A 19,003-nucleotide genomic window follows, 5' to 3' on the forward strand; every position below is an offset into this window, starting at 1 on the left:
ATATATATATATATATATATATATATACATATAGCTAGATAGAAGATATATATATATATATATATATATATATATATATATATATATATATATATATATATATATATATATATGTATGTATATATATATATATATATATATATATGTATATGTATATATATATATATATATAGCTAGATAGAATATATATATATATATATATATATATATATATATATATATATATATATATATATATATATATATATATATATCTTCTATCTAGCTATATATTTATATATATATATATATATATATCTTCTATCTCGCTATATGTATATATATATATACATATACATATATATATATATATATATATATGTATATATAAGCACGATTCAACTTTTGTCGCTGATTAACAACACAACAGCTGTGTTAGTGATTCTTCCCCATTCTTCATTCTTCATTCACACACTCACACACGCACATGCACATGCACACACACGCACGCTCACGCGCACGCGCACGCGCACGCGCACGCACACGCACACGCACACGCACACACACACACACACACACACACACACACACACACACACACACACACACACACACACACACACACACACACACACACAGGGTTTTCCCTATAAAAAATATGCGGACAATTCCGCATCGTTCCCTCTCCTCACCACAGGGGGCGCCGCTTATTTCACATCTGAGGAGATTTTCTGCATCTTATTTTGAAGGTTCAAACTTTCTGAAGGGTGGCTTCCGGTCTCCCTGGTCATACCGGAAGTGTTGTGTTTGAACAGGAACGGACGCGACGAGAGGTAAAATAATAATATAATAATAATAATAATAATAATAACGATGTTTAACCTTTTTAAAGCTTTAAAAGTCTTTATTTTAATTATAAACGAGCTTTTATGAATGACATTATGATAGTTGTATTGACACGTCTGTTACGTTGAACTAAAAACATATAAAAACATTAAGAATGTATTTATTTAAACATTAAACTTTAAACTCATGATAAATAAACACTGAGTCATTATTAACAATATTTGACCTTTTAAACATGAACTGTCTCTCAGATCACTGAGATGAATGATTTAATGATTTAATGTGTTTATGAATGTAAACTACATTCTGTTCCATGGTTCACATGATGAGTCATGGATGAACTTCAACCTGCTGTTTGTACTTTTTACAGCCCTTATATCTATATAAACGTTTATATTTATAATAAAGTAATAAAGTGTTTACCTCATGGACATGGATGTTATAATGATGTACGGGTGGATCTAGTACCTTTTATCTTCTGTATTGTTGAATAAAAAGCATTTTAATCCGGTCAGTGGCCATTTTCTCATAGAGTTATAATGTATTCAGAGTGCAGTACACCTCCCAACCGATAGGGTCGCTTAGTTGAAATTATTGAAGGACATTTTGAGAAAATGGCCACCGATCGGATTAAAATGCTTTTTATTGAACAATACAGAACATAATGGTACTTGTGAGGACCCGTACAGTATTATAACATCCTTCACCATGAGATAAGAACTTTATATTAGAAACATGAACGTTTATGTAGACTTACGGACTGTAAATGGAGAAAGTGCAAAAAGCAGGTTGAAGTTCAGCCATGACTGTCATGATGTGACTCATGTTTCAGCGTTAGCTTCTGTTAGGCTTCATAAACTAAAGGTGCAGATATGACTAATGGAAAAAGTACTCTATTCTTTTTTTTTACTTAAGTAAAAGTATCAATACTGCAATGTAGAAATACTCTGTTACAAGTAAAAGTCAGAAATGATGAAGTAAAAGTAGAAAAGTATTGGTATGAAAACGTACCAAAAGTAGAAAGTATTAATCATGCAGAATGTTCCATTTCATAAGTTTGCAAATGTATGAAAACCATTTGAAAATAGCAGATCTACAAGCTCACAAGCTTGTAGATCTGCTATTTTTTAAATATATAAGCAAATATACAAGCAAGATATACAAGCCCATAGCGCGGCTCTCCTTGCCGCGCTATGAGCTTGTAGATCTGCTATTTTTTTTGTGCAAATCTTTAAATATGTATGTATACAATTAAAAAAAAAACATTTGTAACATATTTTTGTTCCAGGGAGATTTGAGTTATATATTTAAAGATTTGCCCACGCTATGAGCTTGTAGATCTGCTCTTTTTGAATAGCCAAAGAAATGACACAGATTCGTCACCGTAATGAATGGGTTGTTAAACTATAACTAGGCTTAGTGTGAGGTCCTGGTGATCATGTGATCATTGAGACACACAGGCCTTTATTAAAGTGTATTATAAAGTATTCAATCATAAATGTAACGTTATGCTGAGTCATTATATTTAACACACATTAATGATCATAGTTTTTTGTCCCTCTCTGGCTGACTATGAGTTATTGAGTCATTTCTGACTGATTAATATGGACCCAGGGACCCAGGGACCCCCTAGATGATTTCCAAAATCTCTATGGGGTTAAATGAATGGGTTTTCTATCTGTGGCATCCCAAAATGGCCACCACTGCTGTGCCCTATATCACTTTTTCTCAAACCTTTTCATGTCAAGGACCCCCAAAATGACTTGTATTTGTCTGGGGACCCCCGTCTCAAAAACGCTTTGTGCCAGGGACTCAAAAATAGCAGATCTACAAGCTCATAGCGCGGCACTCGGTGCCGCGCTATGAGCTTGTAGATCTGCTATTTTTGAATAGCCAAAGTATAAAATATGGTTAAAATGATGGTGACACTATATTAACTCATTTAGCTGGGGACCCCCTGGTACCCCCCCCCACCCCCCCCAAGGACCCCAATTTGAGAACCAATGCCCTATATGACAGGATGGATATCACAGGGTTTGTAGCAGTTGTAAGAGAAAGAGAAGAATCTAGGGGCTTAAATGTAGTTTAAAAGTATATGATATGAATTGGGCGTCTCATTGATGAAATACATATAAAATGCAATATATAATAAATATATACAACATATATAAATATTTGTAAATAATAAAAATGTGCCCAGAAATACAATGTTGAAAAATGTTCCATACATTTTCAAACATTAAATATTTATTTTGCAGAAAGAGTACAACGTGTTGTTATGTATAAAGTTATTAAATATGTCAGTCATTTATTTTTATATTGAAATGATTTGTCCTGTGCACATTTTTTTTCCCCAAAGCCGTAGATCTGCTGTTTTTCGGCTCTTGCAGTTAAAGATGCCAAAACATCTTAAGACATTCACAAAATTGTTAATGTCCTAGTATAGTGATACGTGTGTGTGTGTGTGTGTGTGTGTGTGTGTGTGTGTGTGTGTGTGTGTGTGTGTGTGTGTGTGTGTGTGTGTGTGTGTGTGTGTGTGTGTGTGTGTGTGTGTGTGTGTGTGTGTGTGTGTGTGTGTGTGTGTGTGTGTGTGTGTGTGTGTGTGTGCGCGCGCGCGTGCGCGCACACGCTCACGTGCGGTTCAGGATGTCCGCTGTAGCTGTATGGGAGGAGTCTAGGGAGAAGGAGGAGGAGTCAATGAGAGGAGGCGAGGACACGAGGACAGAAGGAGACAAGTGGAGGGACGTAGGATGCCAGTGGGAGGACCCTGATGAGGGGGAGGAGCCGGCAGAGGGCGGAGCTACCAGGGAGGTGGGCTGTCAGAGTGAAGGAGGCGGAGTCACGAGAGATGCGGCCGTCCAAGTTGACCTTCTGAACAACACTGGTAATTTATTTATTTATTATAATAATAATAATGGTAAATGGTGCATTTATAAAGCGCTTTTATCCAAAGCGCTTTACATAGATTGTGCATTACATTCATACACACATTTCACACACACATTTCACACACACATTCACACACACATGGAGGAGGAAACCATGCAAGACACCAACCTGCTCATCAGGAGCAATTAGGGGTTCAGCGTCTTGCTCAAGGACACTTCTACACTAACTCTGGGGGAGCGCCCCAGCCCGGGATCGAACTGGGAACCTTGCGGTTTCCAGTTCACTCTACCCCTGAGCCACTGCCGCCCCCATATGTGCGGTATAATATTATAATAAATGCACAGAATGTCTTCATACGTCTGTAACAGGGCTGTCAGTTCTCCTCTATAATCACATATGAATTTCAATACTTTATTATTTATAACTTTAGAACATCTTTGAATATTTCATATAATATTTAATTATATAAAAGAATGTATAGTTGTATAATAATAAACACCCACGTGCACACATACACATGCTGTAATAACAGGCTAAACAAAATAGTGAAACCATCTATATCAGTTACGGGTTATGGCTTTAATTGAGGTTCATTTTCAGGGTTTTTGATTTGAGGAATATTATATATATATATATATATATATATATATATATATATATATATATATATATATATATATATATTGTACCATTGCTGTTTTGTAGAAGCCATATGATTTTTTTTCCCAATTCCGTTTTATTCTTTCCCAAATTCAGTTTTTTCCATTTTAACTCTTTAACTGCCAAAAACGGGAATTCCCGTCCGATGGCTCTATGGCTCTCATGGCCACGGACGGAAATGACGAAATTATAAAATAAAAAAAACTTTTCACTGCGACGACACAGTCTGAAATAAGTGTGGCAATGAAAGAGTTAATATTTCTGAATTCTGTATTTAGCTTTTTATGTATTCCCAGTAAATTATAATTAATAACTACATCATCAAGTCTTTATCTAGCAAGCTTCCCTGTCCATACAATTCAGTGGTGGGAAAATCAGAACCAATTTCGCTATTCGAAAATAATTCGAATGTGATTTTTTTACAACATTCGAATGCTAAAATTGCCATTCAAATATAGTTAAAATATATATATATATTTTTTCATTTTATTTTTATTTTTTATTTGTATTTCCTGACCTACCAATGCGAAATCAAATGCTTTCATCATGTCACGCATGATCAACTATACAGTTTGAGTTCATGCACTGCACACAGAAAGTTAACCCAATGTGTCTTTGTTGTGTGTGTGTGTGTGTGTGTGTGTGTGTGTGTGTGTGTGTGTGTGTGTGTGTGTGTGTGTGTGTGTGTGTGTGTGTGTGTGTGTGTGTGTGTGTGTGTGTCAGACACACCGTGTCTAACTGGTCACGCTAAGACACACCACGTTGGTCCAGCAGCCCTTAAGTTTCCCCTCATAAAGTTCATTTGAAAGTTACATTTAAGAAACTTTAATAATGATGACAACAGTGAAGGTTTTTGACTGACTTCTCTCCATTCTAAAGCTTTGGTCTAGTGAGGGCAGTGGAGCGACAAATCAAACTTGTTTCACAAGCCATCGTCAGGATAATATTGTTATCTTATCAGCGTCCATCTTCGTTTTAGTTTTTCCACAATCACAGGTTAATGGCCTGTAGGGTTTCCTATTTACAAAGAATGTAGAGGTCTGTATTTTTATTATAGGTTCTTATAGATACTTTAACTGTGAGAGACAGAATCCAGGGAAAAAATCCAGAAAATCACATTGTATGATTTTAAAATAATGAAAATAATAATAATTTCATTAATAATAATAATGAAAGGATGACTATAGGGTGACTGAGTCTATACACTTCGGCTATAGGCTTTATCATAGAGAAAGGTTTTTAGTCTAGTATTAAATATACAGAGTTAGGGTTAGGGAGCTGTTCCTGGCCAACACAGACTTTCAGCTCCAAACATATTCTACTGGGTTCAGGTCTGGAGACTGGCTACTCCAGGACTACCTGTCTGTCTCTCTGCCTGTCTGTCTCTCTACTACCTGCCTGTCTGTCTCTAACTACCTGTCTGTCTCTCTACCTGTCTGTCTCTAACTACCTGTCTGTCTCTCTACCTGTCTGTCTCTCTACCTGTCTGTCTCTCTGTCTGTCTGTCTCTCTACCTGTCTGTCTCTCAGAGGTCTCAGTACAGTGTGTCTCTAACTACCTGTCTGTCTCTCTACCTGTCTGTGTCTCTCTACCTGTCTGTCTCTCTGCCTGTCTGTCTCTCTACCTGTCTGTCTCTCTGCCTGTCTGTCTCTCTACCTGTCTGTCTCTCAGAGCTCTCAGTACAGTGTGTCTCTAACTACCTGTCTGTCTCTCTACCTGTCTGTCTCTCTACCTGTCTGTCTCTCTGCCTGTCTGTCTCTCAGAGCTCTCAGTACAGTGTGTCTCTAACTACCTGTCTGTCTCTCTACCTGTCTGTCTCTCAGAGCTCTCAGTACAGTGTGTCTCTAACTACCTGTCTGTCTCTCTACCTGTCTGTCTCTCTACCTGTCTGTCTCTCAGAGCTCTCAGTACAGTGTGTCTCTAACTACCTGTCTGTCTCTCTACCTGTCTGTCTCTCAGAGCTCTCAGTACAGTGTGTCTCTAACTACCTGTCTGTCTCTCTACCTGTCTGTCTCTCAGAGCTCTCAGTACAGTGTGTGATGGTCAAACAGAAGAGGAAACGCGGTCGACCCAGGAAGTACCCGCCTGTCTGTCCTCCTGTCTCACCCTCCCTCCCCCCTCCCTCCCCCCCTCCCCCCTAGAGGAAGAGGAGGAGGAGGAAGAGGAGGAGGAGGAGGAGGAGGAGGAGGAGGAGGAGGAGGAGGAGACAGGAGAAGGAATGAGGGATGAAGGAGGAGAAGAAGCGGAGGAGGTGGATGTGATGGGAGGAGGAGGAGGAGGAGGAGGAGAAGAAGAGGAGGAGAGGAGAGGAGGAGTGGAGGACGACAGTGATCCAACATGGAGACCAGGTAACACTTTAACTCATTCAGTGCCAATGTAAATGAAACGCACGCATGTGCGTGTCCGTCCGTGTCCGTGTGTCAGTGGTTCCAGTCAAACCGAATGGAACCGAATGCAGCCGACAAAAATGGAACGGCAGCCATTGTTTTCTCTGTGTTTTTACTTTCGGTTTTAAAACTTTAAAACGCTCTCAAACTTCTTTGAAGAGGAGGGGGGGGGGGGTGGAGGGTCGGTGTTTGACAACAGTTTTTTCTTTTTTTGATCTCTGAAGTTGCCTAGAATTCCTTTAAATTAGTTGTACTTTTTCTGTAGTTGTATTCTTAAAGCACTTTGAGCTGCATTTCATGTCATGAAAGGTGCTATGCAAATAAAGTTTAGTATTATTATTATGTCTGTCTGTCTGTCTCTCTCTCTCTCTCTCTATCTCTCTCTCTCTCTCTCTCTCTCTCTCTCTCTCTCTCTCTGTCTCTCTCTCTGTCTCTCTCTCTCTCTCTCTCTCTCTCCAGTGCACCTGAAGCATCACAGGGTCATAGGTCGTAAGGTCATAAGGTCGTATCGTCAGAGTCGCTACATCAAGGTGGAGGAGGGGGAGGAGCCAGATGAGGAGGAGGAGGAGCCTGGTGGAGGAGGTGGAGCCAGGAAGAGGAAGAGGAGGGGCAGGAGGCGGAGCAACGCAGCGATAGAGGAGGAGGAGCCAGGAGACCAGGACGAAGGTGGGTGTGGTCACAAGTATTGCATCATCATGTTTTTTTTGCCTACATACATTGATACATTTCAGGTGTTGATTGAAGCTGCTCTTGTTTTATTGGATCCTGTTTATTTGATAGACTTATTTGTTTTAGCTCTTGCTCATTTGATTTTCCTATTTGTCTCATCTGTTTAACACTTGGGGTGCCAGAGGTTTATTAAAATATTATACGTTGAGTGCCGGGATTTTTTACCATTTTTGAACCTTTTTCAAGTAGTCACAAAATATTTTCAGTGATCACCGTCCTCACGGTGATCCCCTCATTACACACATAGAGGTCTCGTACAATCGGGGGAAAAAAAATAAAAACATTCGGTAATCCATTCCATAGTTGCAGCCAGTTGAAAATAGTCAAAAATACATTGTAAAAAAATTAAGTACACAGGAGCCGAGATACAGGCTTTTGAAGTCATAAGTTAACCAGGAAGTGGATTGGAGTCTAAATCTTCGAAAAATGATATCTCCTGGTGCTGTGAAGGAAAAAAAAAATATATAATAATAAAAAAATAAAAAAAAATATATTTTTTTTTCCAAAAACGTAAATTTACGTTTTTGGCACCCAATGTGTTAAGACAGTAGGAAGCTGATATATTGCACTTTTACCTTAGCGACTTCTGGTGATTAGTAGTTTTCCTGCCTACGTATGTTGAATGCACTTAATGTAAGTCACTTTGGATAACAGTGTCTGCTAAATGACTGTAATGTAATGTAATGTAATGTAATGTAATGTAATGTAATCTTGAAGCCATAGCCTGCAACATTGGCACTGTGTACCGTCGTCCTGGTGGTAAAAGGTGGTATTGACTGTATAACGGGTGCGTTCTTTCCCCTTTCCTAAGCACCGGGTCTCATACATTGCTGTCATTCTCTTAAGTCGTACCACAGCTATCTAGTTACATACAATAATACATAGTCTGTCTATGTATTATTACCCCAGCTATCTTGTTACATACAATAATACATAGACTGTCTATGTATTATTACCCCAGCTATCTTGTTACATACAATAATACATAGACTGTCTATGTATTATTACCCCAGCTATCTTGCTGGATACATTGATGATTTTATGGAGTTTATTCTTATTAATGAATATGAATGATCCCTTTATTGCCACAGAAGGATAGAACCGGAAATTAAGTCATTAAAAAAAAGAAATCACCCTGTTCACTCCAATGTTATGAGATTTATACAAACACATCTAGTTTGTTGAGCCTGTACCTGTATGTGTTTAATAGATGAAGGAACAGATGAAGACCAGGTGAATAAGAGAGGCTCCAGTGGGGTGGTGTGTGAGGTTTATACATGAACCTTTATGTTTATGTATTTAACAGATGAAGATGAAGACCAGGTGAATAAGAGAGGCTCCAGTGGGGTGGTGTGTGAGGTTTATACGTTAACCTTTATGTTTATGTATTTAACAGATGAAGATGAAGACCAGGTGAATAAGAGAGGCTCCAGTGGGGTGGTGTGTGAGGTTTATACATTAACCTTTATGTTTATGTATTTAATAGATGAAGATGAAGACCAGGTGAATAAGAGAGGCTCCAGTCGGGTGGTGTGTGAGGTGTGTGGGAAGGTGATGTCGTGTCGGACCAACCTGGCGCGTCACGCCATCACTCACACGGGTCAGCAGCCGTTCCCCTGTCCTGTGTGTGGACAGAGGTTCAACAGATACAGCAACGCTCAGGTAACTCTTATTATTAACTTTATTTAAAACTTTAAGAAGCTCCGTCCTACCGGGGACACTCCCCCCTGTCAGGTGTTAACAGTTTACAGTTTAGGCGTTTATCAGACGCTCTTAATCCAGAGTGACTGTCTCTACACCTTGGGAAAACTGAATCCATCCTATTTGGGACCAAACATCCTCAGTAAAATGAAGGTAAATGATTTCAAGGTCAAAGTCGATGACACAATCATCACTAGCAAAGAAGAGATTACCTATTTGGGATGTATTCTTGACAAATACCTGACAGGTGAAAGCATGGCAACAAAGGTGGTCAAAGGAGTAAACCAGAGAACCAGATTTATGGGCAGAGTTTCCTCTTTTGTCAACCCTCAGGCCCTCAGGACCCTCTCGGGGGCCCTGATTCAACCTCTTTTTGACTATGCTAGCTCCTCTTGGTACTCCAACACCTCAGTGTCACTGAAGACTAAGCTTCAAACCTCCCAAAACAAACTGATTCGACTACTTCTCGGACTGGGGCCCATGACCCACCTCTCTCCCACTCACTTTGCCAGCCTAGGCTGGCTCAGGGTGGAAGACAGGGTTAAACAACTAAAAATGGGTCTGGTCTTCAAAATTGTAAATGCAGATTTGCCCGATATGCCCCTATACCCGCATATCTGTATAAATACCTCGAAAAAGTTAGTGACACCCACAGCCACGAAACTAGAGGGAGCGTAAACAACAATCTGGTACCACCCACCCATAAAACAAACATGGGCAAATTCTCCTTCTATAGCACAGCCACTAAGGAATGGAATAGTCTAACCCCATCCCTCAAAAAATGCAGTTCGCTGGGCTCATTCAAAACAGCCCTAAAAACTCATCTTTCTGGAGGCCGAAAGAGGAGCTAGTACCAGTTTCCCTGTAGACAGACGACCCCCCCCCCCTCCTCTTTTTTGTACATATTTTGTATTTCCTCATCCTTTTTTTTTGTATATAATTTTTATTTTTCCATGCTCCCCCCCCCCTTTTTGTACATATATTTTTTAAATGCTTTTTTTTGTACATAGTGGATTTTTTTCTGTATTATCTTTTTGAACTGTTTGGTTGCTATTAATTAAAAAAAAATCTATGAAATTAACTCAAGGACCCCAACGGAAACAAGTCCGCAAGGACTTTTTTGGCCGGACCTTTTAGACAAAAGCATTATAAATGTAACTGTGTTGTTTTACATTCTTTTGCCTAATAAAAATTTCAATCAATCAATCAAACTTACAGTAAGCAAGGACACAAGATAAAACATCATAATGATATAATAATGATAAGAAGGCCTGTTGGCTCTCATGCATTGAAGGAGGCACTGGGCTCTGGGCTCTCTCTAGGCTGGCGGAGGGAGAGTAGCACCCAGGATGAGCACTGGGTGAACATAATAATAATGGGGTTGCAAAATAAAAAAAAGTAATAAAATAAACATAAGTAATAAATATCACTCACACCTTTTATAATGAACTGAACTAGTCCATACCCTGGGATATGCACACTCACAGTATGTGCAGATGTTGGGTTTTGCACTGTGTTCATGCATAGGATGTGTATTGCTGAACATCCCTAAACAAAGCAGCAACTATTAGCAGATTTAGCACCATTCAGGTGAATTCATTATAATTGTTTTGAGGTATGTTGACCTCCAGTGAACTCTGCAGTACCCACAGGGATGTGAAAGTATTTGCAGACGTTTAGTTCTGTATGTCTGGGTCTGGTGTGTGTTCCTATGGGTCCATGCAGTCGGTAGCGCTGTCGCCTCACAGCTAGAAGGTCCTGGGTTCGATTCCCGCCGGGGACGCTGTGGGTGCTGGGGGCGTGTCTTCTCCTCCGCATCATCAGTGCCCATATACCCTGGGTGGGGTTGGCGAAAGGGCCTACTCTGTGTGGAGTTTGCATGTTCTCCCCGTGCGCGAGAAAAAAAGACGCTTCACCGGCGCGTTTCCATGTTGTAGCGCCCTGCTTCTAAATTCCGCAGTTTTTCGCAGTTTTTTCTCTTTTCTCATGCTTATCAAAAGCTGGGTGACTGAAATTATTTGTCTCTGTATAAAAGGCGCTGCTTTTACCTGCCAGATTGGGACGTTCACGGCATATTTTGCACCATCACGGTGCGTTCATCATCGGTGACGAGTGCCTGTAACACAGCCAGCAGCTTGCTGCGTGCGACTGACTTGATTGATTGATTGATTGATTGATGCAGTTTTGAAAGTGAGTAGGGTTTTACACTCCTTTACTCCTTTTGGTAGGGCATTCCACATTTTTGATGAATAGCATGAGAACGAGTTCATTCCCTTAGTTGAGCCAAATCTGGGTTGAACATGATTTGTGGAGCTGCCTCTGGTGTTATGATCATGGACTTCATTAACATTTTGGAAGTATTTAGACAAATACAGGGGGATCCCAATGTTGTGGTGTATCTTGAAGACCAGGCCCATAGCAAGTTGCTGTACTCTGTCCTCAACCCTAAGCCATCCAATCCTAGCAAAATGAGCAGGGGTTAGATGGGTTATGTGTTGAGGCCAAGAAGTAGCCTTACAAGTTTGTTTTGGGATGTTTGGAGCCTTGTTTTTAACGCCTTGGAGGTGTTGTGATACCATGAAGTGCATGCATAATCATAATGACCTTGAATGAGGGCCCCTGCAAGAATCTTCAGAGTATTCTTACTGACTAGGTGATCAATCCTCCACAAATAGCGTGTTGTTTGGTTGACATTTTTGATCACTTTTTCTGCGTTTTTGTTACCAGAGAGGTTTGCCTCCAAGATGGAGCCCAGGTAGGTAATTTCATCCTTTATTTTGATGACATCATCACCCACTTTGATCGTAAAACTCTCTGCCTTGCTAAGGTTAGGACTGGACCCAAAGAGGATGGATTCAGTTTTACCCAGGTGTAATGAAAGTTTGTTGTCAGAGAGCCAGATGCAGATCTTGTTGAGTTCAGAGCTGAGAGTTTTCTCAACCTGCAGCCTGTCCCTGTCCGAGACTAGCAGGGCCGAGTCATCTGCGAACAGGAACAGTTTGCAGTCGCAGGCCGATGACATGTCATTCACATATATCAGGAACAGTAAAGGTCCTAGTATACTTCCTTGTGGGACACCACAAGTCACAGGGAGGGGGGGGGACTGGGTGCCGTTTACTTCCACCACTTGCTCCCTCCCTTCCAGGTAGGATCTCATCCAGTTCACTGACGTATCATCAAAACCTATTGCTTTGAGCTTATTGATCATAATTGGGTGATTAACGGTGTCAAAGGCCTTCTGGAGGTCCAGCATGACCATGCCGCAATATTTGCCCTTGTCGACATCTTGTTTGATAGAGTCGTTCAAATAGAGAAGGCATGTGTCCGTGGAGTGGTTTGTTCTGAAACCAGATTGGAATTTGTAGATTCGATTTTTCTCGGCAAGATACTTATCGACCTGTTCATAGACTATTTTTTCCATGACTTTCGAGATGGAGCTAAGAATAGAAATAGGGCGGTAGTTGCCAGGGTCTAATTTGTTTCCTTTTTTGTACAGAGGGGTCACCCTTGCTTTTTTGAAATCGTTAGGGACCCGTCCCTGTATGATGGAGAGGTTTATTATGTGGGTAATGATTGGAGCAATGGAGGCGGCTGAGTCTTTTAGAAATTTGGCGGGGATATTGTCGAGGCCTGTGGCTTTGTGTTGATGAAGAGCATTCCATTTTTTAAACACCTCTTCTGTTTTCACAGGGGAGAGTTTAAAATCATCTTTCCGTACACCCTGTTTTTCGTAAAATGAGTCAACATACTCTTCACCATAGCACCCAGAGTGAGGGGGTAGTTTTTCAACCAAATCTGAGGTTATGGTCGTGAAGAATATGTTGAGGATTTTACTCACTTCATGTTTGGATGTGATGAGAGTGTCATTCACCTTGAGGCTTATGTTTGTAAACCTGGTTTTCAATTTCTTGCTGCAGCCTAGTAGGTTGTTGAATAGCTTCCAAAGCTCTCGTGGTTTGCTTTTATTTTCCTCAATTTTGTCATCTGTGTGTGTGTCTGTGTGTCTGTGTGTCAGGATTCGAGGCCACACTCACACAATCACGTGCAGCATGCGTCCCCTCCCCCTCCGCCTAATGGCTGTGTGTGGGGCGCTTATGGGGCCGACGCTTGCTTTAGCGTGATTGTGTGAGTGTGGCTTCAGGAAGTAAAGTCCTGTCCCAGCTGTTGGTACGCGAGAGCGCTTCCCTTCGTCTGATGTGCCGCAGCATGCAGTTATGTGCACCCCTGGTCATGTCAATATATCTAGAGAACGGACTGACTGCACGTCTTTTCCTTTCAAAACCCTCCTTGCCCACAGTCAAATGACCACAGAGTCACATGATAATAGACTCCTCCTACTTCCTCCCCACAGAGTCACATGATAATAGACTCCTCCTACTTCCCCCCCACAGAGTCACATGATAATAGACTCCTCCTACTTCCTCCCCACAGAGTCACATGATAATAGACTCCTCCTACTTCCCCCCCACAGAGTCACATGATAATAGACTCCTCCTACTTCCTCCCCACAGAGTCACATGATAATAGACTCCTCCTACTTCCCCCCCACAGAGCCATATGAGGCGCATGCACTCGGAGGCGGGGCCTCGGCCGCGGGGCCGGCGTAAGGAGCAGCGGTCCTCAGCGGACGGAGACAACAGCGCCTCCTCCTGGCTGTGTGAGATGTGTGGGAAAAGCTTCAACTGTCACTCCAGGCTGAGGATCCACGTTATGGGTCATAACGGCATTAAACCATACGCCTGCCACCTCTGTCCTAAGGTAATTATTATTATTATTACATATTAAACCATACGCCTGCCACCTCTGTCCTAAGGTAATTATTATTATTATTACATATTAAACCATATGCCTGCCACCTCTGTCCTAAGGTAATTATTATTACATATTAAACCATACGCCTGCCACCTCTGTCCTAAGGTAATTATTATTACATATTAAACCATACGCCTGCCACCTCTGTCCTAAGGTAATTATTATTACATATTAAACCATACGCCTGCCACCTCTGTCCTAAGGTAATTATTATTATTATCACATATTAAACCATATGCCTGCCACCTCTGTCCTAAGGTAATTATTATTATTATTACATATTAAACCATATGCCTGCCACCTCTGTCCTAAGGTAATTATTATTATTATTACATATTAAACCATATGCCTGCCACCTCTGTCCTAAGGTAATTATTATTATTATTACATATTAAACCATATGCCTGCCACCTGTGTCCTAAGGTAATTATTATTATTATTACATATTAAACCATATGCCTGCCACCTGTGTCCTAAGGTAATTATTATTATTATTACAAATTAAACCATATGCCTGCCACCAGTGTCCTAAGGTAATTATTATTATTATTACATATTAAACCATATGCCTGCCACCTGTGTCCTATGGTAATTATTATTATTATTACATATTAAACCATATGCCTGCCACCTGTGTCCTAAGGTAATTATTATTATTATTATTACATATTAAACCATATGCCTGCCACCTGTGTCCTAAGGTAATTATTATTATTATTACAAATTAAACCATATGCCTGCCACCAGTGTCCTAAGGTAATTATTATTATTATTACATATTAAACCATATGCCTGCCACCTGTGTCCTAAGGTAATTATTATTATTATTACATATTAAACCATATGCCTGTCACCTGTGTCCTAAGGTAATTATTTACATATTAAACCATAAAATGATGATCATGAAATCATGGAAAGCCTAATTAGAATAGTAGGATCTGTCCATGTTGTGTCAATGAAGTACATTGTTTGGCAAACGTTTGCCTGAATTTTCAAGAAGAGTTTGAATCTGCCATTATAAGCAGCATAATAAAGAGATACATTATGATATCCACAATCCCTCAGAACTCTGCTCAGCTGTTGCCAATGCTCATTTGTTAATTGCATAATCTTCTTTCTGTCAAGTTCAGTCTATGATGTTTCTATATGGCCTTTTGTGCATATTACATTTGGCTTTGTTCTATATTGCATATTGCATTTTTTGGCCCCTGTATTGCTATCTTATTAATATTGTTATTGTTATTATTATCACTATTATTGTTATTATTATTACAGGCCTATGTGAGTGCAGCAGATCTCCACAAACACACCCGTAAAGTCCATGAAGAAGGAACTTCTGTCAGGTAACAGTTATCTTATCTCCTCTAGGATCTGTTTTTAATGTCTTTTATTGGATGCAATTGTGAACAATAGTAAGACAATGTATCCATTATGTAGCCAATCATACGCCTCACTGCAGCGTGATGAACTATGAACTCTGCTAAATCTTATCTTACGTTATCTCTTATCTTATCTTATCTTAAAGGTATTCTGGAGGTTCTCTACTTTGTGTGAAAGGGAGTTTAAGAGAGTTTAAGAGTCTCTAGAGAAAACGACACAATAAAACATCAGCTGTGCCGTCAGTTTAGACGTTGAAAACGTTACAAAGTGAATCCTCCTTCCAGAGTGGAAACCTTTGAAAAGGCTCCGCCTCTCGTCTCCATGGAAACGCTTACAACGGAGTAAACGTGTGATGTCACGGCTCACGTCGGCTCTGCTGATGCTAGAACCACTGTTGCCAGATTTTGTGAGAGAAATAAGCAGCCATTTCTATGAAAACAAGCCCAAAAGAAGCGACTATATAGGCTACATTGATTGAATATTTTATTATGCAAAAAAATTAAAATAGCACAGTTACATTTAAAACATACTTTGTCTAACAGGTCCGTTCATGAAAGTCCTTGCGGTATTGTTTCCATTGAGGGCCTTGGTATTCAATTCATAGACATATATAGTGGCACCACAGTTCGAATATCAATACAAAAAAAACAGAAAAAGATAACACTATGTACAAGAACAGGGGGGGGGGGGTCGTCTGTCTAACGGGTAAATGGTACTACCTCCTCTTTTGGCCTCCTGAAAGGTGATTTTTTAAGGCTCTTTTAAATGAGCCCAGCGAACTGCATTTTTTGAGGGATGGGGTTAGACTATTCCAATCCTGGGTGGCAGTGCTGTAGAAGGAGAATTTGCCCATGTTTGTTTTATGGGTGGGTGGTACCAAATTGTAGTTAACGCTCCCTCTAGTATTGTGACTGTGGGTGTCGCTAACTTTTTGGAGGTATTTACTCAGATATTATAATAATAATAATAATAATAAACTTTATTTGTATAGCACCTTTCATGACATGAAATGCAGCTCAAAGTGCTTTACAGAGCAAGAATACAATTACAGTTAGAACCAATTTAACAATAAAGCAAACAAAAATTAAATAAAATAAAATAAAAGCAAAGGCATAAAACAACATTAAAATAGGCAATACAGTGAGGAATTAAAAATCAACCAAAGAATCAGCTAAAAGCAAGAGTGAAGAAATAGGTCTTGAGCTGTGCTTTAAAGCTATCGACAGAGGCTGCCTGTCTTAAGTGTAATGGGAGTTTATTCCACACTGTCGGTCCGTAAAAGCAGAATGCTGCTTCACCGTATTTTTTATATGTCATTGTAGGCACCTCCTATAGGTGGTACCATTGTGTACCACCTATAGGGGGCATATCGGGAAAATTTGCATTTGCAATTTTGAAGACCAGTCCCATCTTTAGTTGTTTAACCCTGTCTTCCACCCTGAGCCAGCCTAGGCTGGCAAAATGGGTGGGAGAGAGGTGGGTCTCTTATCTTATCTTAAAGGTACCCAGGAGGTCCTCTACTGTGTGACAGGTGTGACAGAGAGTTTAAATGTCTCTTATCTTATCTTAAAGGTACTCAGGAGGTCCTCTACTATGTGACAGAGAGTTTAAATGTCTCTTATCTTATCTTAAAGGTATTCAGGAGGTCCTCTACTATGTGACAGAGAGTTTAAATGTCTCTTATCTTATCTTAAAGGTACTCAGGAGGTCCTCTACTATGTGACAGAGAGTTTAAATGTCTCTTATCTTATCTTAAAGGTATTCAGGAGGTCCTCTACTATGTGACAGAGAGTTTAAATGTCTCTTATCTTATCTTAAAGGTATTCAGGAGGTCCTCTACTGTGTGACCGGTGTGGCAGAGAGTTTAAATGTCTCTTATCTTATCTTAAAGGTATTCAGGAGGTCCTCTACTGTGTGACAGGTGTGGCAGAGAGTTTAAATGTCTCTTATCTTATCTATTCAGGAGGACCTCTACTGTGTGACCGGTGTGGCAGAGAGTTTAAATGTCTCTTATCTTATCTTAAAGGTACTCAGGAGGTCCTCTACTATGTGACCGGTGTGGTAGAGAGTTTAAATGTCGTTCTCTCCTCGTCGCTCATTACCGAACTCACACCGGAGAACGACCTTTCCACTGTGACCTCTGCACCCTGAAGTTTGCTAGACCTCACCTACTGAGAAGACACAAGGTAATAGATTACTTTATACTATTAAAATACACTACAACACACCTACTGAGGAGAGACAAGGTAATAGATTACAGTGTTTCTCCTATGTGCAACAGTGGCGTTCCCAGAAATTACATTTAGGTCAGGCGAGATTTTTTTTCTCTACCTTTCTGTACCCCCCCACGGGTACTCGGGGAAAAATCTCGGGGGAAACAAGTTAACAACAACACTACACTGACTACAAAACTGAAAAACGTTAATAAAAACAATATGCAAGTATAATCAATCAATAAAGTATTCAGCAGTGGTCTCTTCATGTTGTAGTTTAATGGCTCAAGCTGCTCTCAGACTCAGAGCCCCTTTTATGCCAGGTGAGTACAGGTGACGGCCCAGACCCTCACCTGGCACTACTGCCACCCCATGAAGATAAAGGCATACATTTGCATCACTATAGGCGAAGTCGCTCTGCTGAATGGATACGGTAGTGATTGGCTGCCTGCCCGCGTGAATGGACGAGGAGGTCCGACGGCCACTATTCTCTTTGGATTTTTTTCTCTGCCTGTTTTTCAGTCTTTTACTTTATTTTTTAGGGGAGGCTAGATTTTACCTCTATGGTGGGTACGCCACTGATGTGCATTAAGCAGTGGCGGGCCGCCACCCCTTAAATCTGACCGCCACAGTATGATCTTTTTCTGTGGGTTAGGAGAGGCTATTTTGAAAGAATTAAATAATAATCTATGATAAAAAATAAAATACATGTTTTTGACTTTTTCTGCCTTTATTGATAGTTACTGATGAAAGATGTCTCAGACCATCATATGTCTTTATAGCCTTAGATCAGGCAGGGGTCTTCAACGTTTTCAGGCCAAGGACCCCCTAGCTGAGAGAGAGATGAAGCAGGGACCCCCATACAATTGTGTTGCAGATTAAACAGTAATTTTTTTTTAACTTGGTCTGCTGTTTTTCTCCCTCTACACCCATACGTCTGTCTTTGCCGAGAAGGCGTTGTGAGCTTGTTGATCTGCTATTTTCGGCTAAAGTTCTCCTCAGAAAAGGGACGCTAGTGGTTAATGTAAAAAATATATCACACAAAGATTTGGCAGCCCCCCTGTAGTAACTCTGAGGACCCCCTAGGGTCCCGGACCCCCTGTTGAAGACCCCTGCCTTAGATCAAGACTGTCGATTTTATCGAGTCTGGTTCTGTCGTAATTCATTCCCACTGGGCCGTAGTGACGGAGTTACACTCAATGTAAACAGGAAGTAAGCGAAGGGGGGAATGGCGTTCGGCCACAGACTATTAATACAGAGCTATTAATTATTATTATACAACAGGTAGTTCCGACCAAGCAATCTGATTGGCTGAAATAGCTTTCTAGCCGTGCTTCAAACCAGCATCATAGCACGGGCCTAATCACATCAATAAATCACTCCGCACTGCAGTCCGCACCTGATTAG

General features: G+C 40.4%; 2 protein-coding genes across 2 annotated transcripts in view; both read left to right on the top strand.

Annotated features, from left to right (window-relative positions):
- Positions 1 to 792: 792 nt before the first annotated feature.
- LOC308077081 (uncharacterized protein) lies at positions 793 to 6,553 on the top strand. The gene is made up of 3 exons (XM_080417636.1): positions 793 to 812; positions 3,471 to 3,709; positions 6,394 to 6,553. Exons 2-3 carry the CDS (start codon positions 3,472 to 3,474, stop codon positions 6,513 to 6,515), a joined length of 360 nt encoding a protein of 119 aa, XP_080273762.1. The 5' UTR covers positions 793 to 812; position 3,471; the 3' UTR covers positions 6,516 to 6,553.
- Positions 6,554 to 6,592: 39 nt separating this feature from the next.
- The window catches only part of LOC308077553 (uncharacterized protein), a gene marked incomplete at its 5' end in the record, with an annotated part of 19,137 nt that continues 6,726 nt past the window's right edge, over positions 6,593 to 19,003 (top strand). The window contains 6 exons of the mRNA XM_080418302.1: positions 6,593 to 6,722; positions 7,221 to 7,427; positions 8,977 to 9,152; positions 13,743 to 13,949; positions 15,279 to 15,346; positions 17,410 to 17,569. Coding sequence (XP_080274428.1) covers positions 6,593 to 6,722; positions 7,221 to 7,427; positions 8,977 to 9,152; positions 13,743 to 13,949; positions 15,279 to 15,346; positions 17,410 to 17,569 — 948 coding nt within the window. The remainder of the gene's footprint in view (positions 6,723 to 7,220; positions 7,428 to 8,976; positions 9,153 to 13,742; positions 13,950 to 15,278; positions 15,347 to 17,409; positions 17,570 to 19,003) is intronic.

Source organism: Gymnoscopelus braueri (assembly GCF_963280865.1).
Source record: "Gymnoscopelus braueri genome assembly, chromosome: 21".
Lineage (NCBI taxonomy): Eukaryota > Metazoa > Chordata > Actinopteri > Myctophiformes > Myctophidae > Gymnoscopelus > Gymnoscopelus braueri.